Raw genomic sequence first — 9,006 nt, 5'->3', positions numbered from 1 at the left:
GAAGTTTAGAATAGGATAAGTAGTTTTAAACTCGTAACCAGAGAGGTGGGGGGGGGGGGTTAAAACCTTAAGAAGAAAATGGTTCTTACAGTGACTTAGAAGCTGTGGTACAAGTGCCATAGATCATATCCTCCCCCAGCACTTAAACTGAACCAAAATAGTAACATATAAAATTAAAGCACAATCATGAAATTCAAGGAGAAAATGGGCAAGAAGTGGAGGAGTAATAAACACATCAAATCAGATTAATGAACTGTTTGGTAATGACAAATTAAGAATGGAAATTTGATTGCCATCAAAATCTTTTCTTTTTTGGGGGAAATATTCATCTTTATGGTTTTGGTGCGCTTTTGTTTTCTACTATATTTCAGAGCACGGTATGGAAGTTTAAAAAAAAAGTTTACATGTATGCATACATAGACAGACTTCTTATAACAAAAACTAAAATTTTACGCAATAAAATAGAAAACATATCAATTTCAACACTACGAAATAAGTTTAAATTGTTCAATTTTACATAGAAAATAAGAGAGTAAATGCTTAAGTTAATCCCCTAAAATTTCAGACTAATCAAATTGGTCCCGGAAAACTTTTTTTGCATCAAATTGGCACCCGAAATTTTTTCCTTGAATCACATTAGTCCTTGAGAGAACTTTTGCCTCACTGCCGTTTACGGAGAGCCGGTGTGGATGGTTATGTACTCACGTGCAGGATGCTACCAGATGAGTTTGTTTGACTCAAATTGGTACCCAACCAAATTCAATAAATAAAACCCTAACTCCCAAATTAACCTCATCCTTAGTCTCTTCTTCCCTTCTCCTCTCCAATGTTAAATGAAAGTATCTCTACTGCAATTAACATAAAACTCTACACTGAAATCAGGCCTTTCTACCAGAATCATTCTTAATTCACCAATATTTAGACACCCAGAAAGTATATGCTATATCATTCACAAATTATGTACTTTAACATTCACACCACAAGAATAGAAATGAACTATTAGCAGACCCATACCGATAAGTAGGGGTGTTCACAGTGCAGTTTGGTTTGGTTTATTGGTTTTGATAGAAAAAATCATCCAATCCAATCATAACGAATTTAATTGGATTGTTTGGTTTGGTCTTTTTGTCTGAGCCCAACCAAACCAAACCAAACCGAATATAATTGGATTGGTGCGGTTTGGTTTTTCAGTTTTACCTGTCCTGGTCATACTTGGTGTATTAAAAACCTGTCCTATGCCATTTTCAGCCAATAATATGCAATAAAATACCAACACATTAGAAGTAACAAGTTCAATTTCATAAAGTCACAAACTGCAGTCATACAACACAATAACTAACATAATTGAAAGTTCAACAAATCAAAATATAGGTCTTGATTTAAACACAACAGGTTCAGCAACAACAAAGCAAAAACAAAAGTAAATCAAATTACATTGCTATTTCATCAGCTTGTTTGAACTTCACACATAAGTAAATCAAATTATTCTTATATTGTATTGTTGTCCATACTTAAACAAGCCAAAATAAGAACTCAAATGAACTAATCATATAGCAACTATGCATCGCACCTGCTGATTTTCAATCTTGTCCTTCCACTGCAAATCATGTCAAAACCACCCTGCGAACCGATATTGCAACTGTCAGATCTCAAAAATTTGTCATCACTGATGTAAGAGAGAACCTACACACCAAAGAATTAAATATCTATTTAATTAGAAATTCAGGATGCAAACAGTATTACTGGCCTCAGAATTCAGAAATCATATATAATATATATAAAGCATTTCCAGAATCCAGCATAACTAGGACATTGTTCAATTTCAGTTCCAAAAGAGTAAAATAAAAACTACAAGTATGAAAATGTACCTGATCTCTATAAGGATAAATATAGTCCGAGTTGAGTTCAACCAATTTACTTGAGACGTCTCCATTCTAAATGCAGATATTCAGAGAGCGGAGGGGACGACGGAGACCAAGCAGCTGAGAACTGAAAAGGAGTCAAGGCAGCGGCTGCGAAGTGCAAGGGAAGTGTAAGGGAGGACCACGGCTACGCGAAGTGCAGGGGGTTAAGTGTAGCGGAGAAAGGAGAGTGGAGTGTGAATGTGCAAGGGTCGAGGGAGAGAGTGAGAGACTGGACCTTGGAGGCTGGATAGCGCCGCTGATGCCTCACAACGGCGGCTGCGACTGCCAGCCTGCCAGGGAGGGAATGGCTGAGCGGCTGTGAGGGACCGAGTCCTAGCGAGGGTTCAGGGAGAGACTGGACTTTGGATTGTGAGTATAGGTTTTATTTTTTTCCAGCTCTAGTGTAGTTTTAAGTTTAGAATTTGGTAATTTCGATCCATAAATTTCGAATTTTTATTTGAGAGAAAAATATGTGATTTTTCATTTTTAATAGTTTTTTTTTCATATTTTTTTTTAATTTTACTTATAAAATAAATAATAAAAAATTACATTTTATCCTCTAAAATAAAATTTAAAATTTAAAAAATCTAAATCCCTTATTCATTCTCAAAAGATTGAAATTTCATTAAAAGCGTTACAGCAATGACATACCGAAAACTCTTCCGTATATATATCTTTTAATTTGAAAACGCGTTTGTACAACATCTTTTTTATTTTATCCAAGTATCATACGTTAGTGGAAAGCACAACAAACTCGATATAATTAAAGAACATGGACAATGACTTGTTTCAGAGAATCAAAAGTGGTCCAAAGAATCAAAGATCCTATTATTTAATTTGTTTTTATTTATTCATTTATCTCATATGGAATTGGAAGAGAGTATCATTGAAATGGTGGTCCGCTAAAATAAAATTTAAAATTTAAATGATCTAAATCCTTAATTTAAGGATATTTTTAAAGTTTACATATATTTTCGATTTGGTTGGATTCAATTATTTTAAATTTTATTTTAGAATCGAAAAACCAATTCAACTGAAAAAAAAAACCACTAAGTAGTTCAATTTTCTGTTTTCAATTTGTTTGGTTTTTAATTCTTTTAGTTTGGTTCATCGATTTTATTTTATTTTGTTCAGTTTTAAACACTTTACCATCCAGTCCTAATTGTTTTAATAATCTTATTTTCACCTAAAACAACAACAACTTAAATAGAGAATGACTTATGCGTTTTCCTACGAGTGCACACAGGATTGAGTAAAGTTAAATTTGTTTTTTGACTCTAATATTAATCGAATCTATTTTTAAGATTCTTACTCGATCTTAGACTCGATGAAATTATATTACTTTCTAGTCACACTAAAACAGAGTCTAGACTAGGTGAAACCCATATCTAGATGAAACTTTTGCAAAAAAATTAAGATTTTCTGAAACGAAAGGTGTGACAGAAGATAGGATAAGAACTGCATCACATTCATACTCTATGTCCAGAGTTTTATTTTTCTCATTAATTTGGAGCGCAATATAGTTAGAATCTCCTCTTTCTATTTGAGAAATTAAGTATCATATATTTAAGTAGGAGCTTTCTATGGTGGGAAAAGTATATTCATGACCTCCAAATTTCAGGTATAGTTTAAAATTATAAAAAATTATAGGGGTAAATTTATAATATTAATTTAATTAATTCAAAGAACTAAAGATGACAGGTGCTCGAATATAATGCATGTTGATACCAGCAGCAGCAATCTCTAGTTTCCATGGCCGTCGTCCTCTTCATCCTCTAGCACATGCCTTGAGAACATCCTATTCCACTTCGTCGCTGTCGGTTCTTCTTCCACCTCATTCCTCAACACCACCCACTTCTCCTCTTTCTCCTACCTCAAGTGAAGAGGAAGCAAATTGTATTAATTTTGGGTTTGAATGGAAACTAAATTAATGGATCTCTAACTATCAATTTTAAATTTGAAATTTTCTCAACCGATTTCATGGATTATTTTTGAAACTCTTCAATAACAATAATAATAATTCAATTATATTAAGCAGTTTTTGAAAATTATAAATAAAAAAAGAGTGTTAGTGGAGATCGATTTTCACCATCGTCCTTTATCAACGGCACAAAACATGCCAACGAAGTTGGCGCTTCTTCCTTGCCGCCGAGAAAGACATCCAGAAAATAATATTTCATGAACTTTATTTAAATGAATTGGGACTCAAACTTTGGAACGGCAACAAGAAGTAATCATGGAGCGACAACGAAGCAAATTTCTCGTTCAAGATGAAAAGATTGTTGATGCTTCAGAGAGCGGACTCGACAGCATGACCCGCAGCGGCCGATGGAGTTGCGGCTTTGGTGACATCCATTGCTACGTTTTCATGGAGGCTGAGAAAAAGACCAAGTGACTTGACTTATGAGGCTGCATCTCTCCTCTTGGGTCTGTTTGTGTTGTGCTTCAGTCCAAAAAGACCAAAAAAAAAAAATTGGGACATAATTTTAATTTAACTTTTTTATGATCATTAAAGTAAATAATAAAAATTAGATCAAGAATGAATCACAACCACAAAAATAAAATATTTTAAGTTGGTCTTCTAAACTCCTCAATATACTTTGCCCACCAAAAATATTCCCACTAAGAACAAAGATTTACAAAAATTTAATATCTCAACTAATATTAAAAAAATACTCACTTAAATAAAGTTAACGCGATAGTTTTGTTAACGATGATACGTTAATTAAAAAAATATCAACAATCCAAACAAAAACAACTAGCATTCAAAAAATTACATAATTGATTAGTTTTTCACAAAATCATAGAAAAAAATTAAACCAAAATTGGTCAATTTTTCCCAAATCAAACAAAAGAATCACAAACAATTTAAAACCAAAACATATTCAGTAACAACAATATCAGCATTCAGCACCCAATAGTGACAAGGAATTAAAATTCTACAATATTCAACAACAATATTACCAACAAATGAAAATCAATGTTATTTAACAAAACAAATAATTACTTGCTCTATTGCCTTCAGAAGGGATACTCTATTGCCTTCGGAAGGGATGCTCTATTAAGAGGTGACGACAAACGTTGAACTATAGTCTGCGGGTGACGGGGAGAGATGCTGGCAAGGTGGGTGACGGCGAGAGTTGCTAGCGCAATGGTTGATGTTGAGAGTTGCTGGTGTTGTGGTTTATCAAGTGTGGTGGTTAGTGCTATGAGAAAGGTGAAGAAAGGGGAAACGGGTGAAGAAAGGACAGGGGAAGAAGTGAAGAACTGAAGAAGATTGGTGGTAAAGGGGAGAGTGAGATAGGAAGCACGAAGAGATGATGGAGGCGTGAAGGAAGGAGTTCTCTGCTGCGGCACTACGCCTTTGGGCTGAGTTTGGACGAGCACCAGCGTTTGAGACTTTTATGTGAGAGACAGAGAGCACCTCTAGTAAGGAACTCTCCCAAACCTTGTTGATGACCCATTTGTTAAATTTTTTTACATTAATTTTTGTGTCATAAACAGAAAATAGGTGTAACGACCCAACTTCTAGCACATCATGATCAATGGCAGCTGTCAGGCGCTACTTTACAGCTTTTCTTAGAGGCTCTAAACCTTATATTAAATATATACATATGAGTCTATAGCGCTAGTCGAGATCGCGTGTTAGATAGATATAACGAAATAGGTAATAGTTAAACATATAATAACTACATGAAGCATAGAATACACAGAAAATATAGTAATATATAATATCATACATATATGTCCGAAGGCTCATTTAGTACATCATAGTTTACACCGGAATTACGTCGTTGCTTATTCATGAAAATATTTATAGACTTCATTATTTAAACTAACAAACCTCGACTCACAAGAGCCACCTTAGTCTGGAACTTGTTCTAACTTATTTATATATATATTTACAAAAGCACCTACCCCTCTAAAATTCTATACAGAGTGTGGACAAAGATTACTACTGCTGCTGCTATTATTACTGCTACTATTACTCGTTCTAACTCATGAATATCTTGGAAGTTGAGGGAACACTGTGTTGAAGCAAAGAGAGAGTCATTGGACACACCCGTGATGTTGCTGCTTGTCTATCCAAATGCGGAGAACCCAAAGAAGATCATGCTGGTTCCCATCTGCAGAACGGGAGAAAGTAAAAGGGTGAGAACCTAAGATTCCCAGCAGGGTACTACTCGAAAAATTTGAAGGGGTCCACAGTCTAAGTCTAAGAATTCGCAAGGTTATAACAGTGATTAACATATAAGCAAGCACAGTCACAAGTATACAACAGAATAACAGTGAGCAATCACAAGCAGAGAAATACGGCAACCAAGTATGATGTATGCCTAGTCCTATGCAGGTCATGAGCTCATGCATCGGTTGACTGCCCATAATGCGACGTTATCTAGGAACTAGTCATAGATATGATTTTACCAACTGCGTACATTATGCATATGTGCCTAATGGACAAAGCCACATGCATTCTGACAACTAGCAATCGTCGCAGAACTTGACGCCATAGTATGCTAACAGTTGGAGGAATATGTTTCAACATAAAGTGGGCATCCCCCAATGTATGGTTCTAGTTCCGTCAAAGCAGAAACTCCTCCTCCCCAAATAATCTCTCAGGATGGTTCTGGTTCCGTTGGAGCAGACGCTCCTCCTCCCCAAACAATCTCTTAGGACCTTGGGGTTTATAATTTCTCTCTTCTGTAGCACATCTCAATAACCTTTATCTTTAAAGGACTTCTCTGCCCTTTTCTTTTTAAGTAAGACTTGAGTCTGATCTCTACTCTTTAAATCATTTAGTCTTTTGTCACATTTACTATTTTGCCCTTGGGACTTTCATATATTTTCAACTTTTGCCCTTTTTACTTAACTTCTCTTTTTATCATTTTCTTTAAACTTTTAGTGACGCTTTCACCACTAATATTATTACTTTACTATTATACCCTCATTTTTTTCTAAAAGACTTTTCTACCCTTTATTAAATCTTTATACCCTAAATTATCATTTTATCCCTAAGTACTCTAGTTTTCCTATTTATCCTCATTTATTGTCAAAATTTTATCGGATTGATCATAATATTTTTCTTTGACTAAATTATTCCTAATATTTTATTAAATACCAATTTTATCCCTAGAAACCTAAAATATTATTTTATCCTTTATTAATTTATTTACTTATTTTAATTACCGTTTTTTACCGTTTTACTTCTAACTTTTACTACAGTTTTAAATGATCATAACACTCTTTTTACTTTCACACACTTGTTCCATAGGATTAAAATCAGTTTTCTATCTTCTTTCTAACCCTCTAACATATCACTTTCCAGGTCTTTTAGTGGCTAAATTTTCAGGAGTACAATTTTTTATTTTTACCCACTTTTAGTGACGCTTAAGGCTTGAAACTTAAACCTCAAATGCTCTAATTAATTTTAGTGGTTCCATATAATTTTCAAAGGCAAATAAGCTTCATATAATACTTAAATAACAAGTCAAAACAAAGAAGTGCCACTAAATTTATAGATTATAAAATTAAGCATAAAATCACCACAAAGTAGCTTATATGAACACCAAACCAAGCACAAATATATTCTAACTACTCCTAACCCTTACCTCTTGTTTAATTCAATTCTTAAACCTCTCACACATCAGAAAACACTCACATAAATGCAGAGACATGGCTAGTGGTGGTGCAATATTTTCCTTGGCCAAAATGTGTCACAAAAAGTGATGAAATCAACCACTTTAAACTTGAATTTCTCTAGTTCCTTAGGCATGCTCCATATGGACTTCAAGAAAAAATTTTTATACATAGAAGAGCGCAAAAATTCATCATGGTCACTGCTGGAAAAATAAAAAAGAATGGAGAACCTTACCTTGTTGAAATTTTGGTAAAAACACATAAGAATTAGTGAAAACGGGTAAGAAATTGTGTTTGTATGGATTGGATTCTTGCAAAAAATACATGAAAAACAATGGAAGAGCTACTAGAATCAAGGTTGAAATACAGAAAAAATGTGTAGTATTTTTCTTTCTTTCTCTCTCAAGAATTCGGTAAAAAAAAGTGGTAAAAATGCATAAGTATTTGTAAAATTTGTGAGCAAGGTTTCTTTAAATAAAAATTCAGAGTTTTGGCTAAATTTATGATAGTAAAAAGGGTTAAGAATTTTGTGATCAAGGGATAAGTATTAATGAAGAAGGGGCGTGAAAACGAGTAAGTTTGGTCAGCGCTTGCGTATCGAGCTTATGCACAGTTAACCACAGTTAACTACAGTTAGTTACTCGGGGTTAAAAATACAGCAGAGAGGGGGTAAGCAGAAGAGATAATCTCGGCCCTAAGAGTAATAGAGAGGGGTGTGTTGCTTGTGAAACAAGCAAGAGGATTCAGGGTCTCTAAGAGTTATTTGCGGAATACTAGTCAAAAATTCGCTTCGGAATAATTTTTACTATGCGGTAAAATAATTAGCAGCTGAGATTTATTCTTAAAAAAATAAATCATGAATGGATGGCTAAGATTAATCTTGGGATACAATTACGAAGGTAGAAATTATTTCTACCACTGGTTCTCAGGTTTGTGGTTACTAACCTTTTTTTCGGCGCACACAAAACCACCACTAAAAGTGAATTTCCAGCTCAAAAAGTCTCTAGTGAGGTAAATAAACCAATGGCAATTAAGTCTTCACTTTTTATTAGTCAAATTTGACTTAGAAAAATTAATTACTCTCATAAAATTAAGTTTGATTTATTAATCATCTTTTTTTTTCTAATTTATTTTTGTTTTTTTTTTACCATTGGACCTACCTCACTAATTCTTGTTAAGCCATGGTTCGAAATTTTGCAAAATAAATTATAAAATAGCCTAAAAAATCAGTTTACTGAAAATCAAATTCTTATAATAGAAATGCAATCGAGGCTTAGACCCAATGGCAAAATTTGTTGTCTTACAAGGAGCTGCACAAGGGTTCGAACCCTGAGTAAGCTCAGAAAGTTATAAAACCCATAGTAGTAGTGGTGGTGTGTGTGCATGTGTATGTGTGTATTGTGTAAAAGACCAAAAAAAAAAAAACAAAAAATAAAGATATAAAATATTCTTCTCTTCTTTAATA

At 33.9% G+C, this 9,006-nt stretch overlaps 1 protein-coding gene across 4 annotated transcripts in view; it reads right to left on the bottom strand.

Annotated features, from left to right (window-relative positions):
- LOC107625634 (thymidylate kinase) overlaps nt 1-2,291 on the bottom strand; it is a 5,742-nt gene extending 3,451 nt beyond the window's left edge. The window contains exons 1-3 of one of the 4 annotated variants that reach the window (XM_021116112.1): nt 1,869-2,055; nt 1,571-1,620; nt 90-147 (exon numbers count right to left, since the gene is read on the bottom strand). In XM_021116112.1, coding sequence (XP_020971771.1) covers nt 90-127 — 38 coding nt within the window. In that variant the 5' untranslated portion in view covers nt 128-147; nt 1,571-1,620; nt 1,869-2,055. Of the gene's footprint in view, nt 1-89; nt 148-1,570; nt 1,684-1,868 lie in introns of those variants that run through there. The other 3 variants (XM_016328321.2, XM_016328322.2, XM_021116113.1) reach the window with 3 other exon arrangements.

Source organism: Arachis ipaensis, chromosome B02, assembly GCF_000816755.2.
Source record: "Arachis ipaensis cultivar K30076 chromosome B02, Araip1.1, whole genome shotgun sequence".
In the NCBI taxonomy this organism is placed as follows: domain Eukaryota; kingdom Viridiplantae; phylum Streptophyta; class Magnoliopsida; order Fabales; family Fabaceae; genus Arachis; species Arachis ipaensis.
The sequence above is the reverse complement of the archived record's forward strand: the minus strand, read 5'-3'. Positions and strand labels throughout refer to the sequence as shown.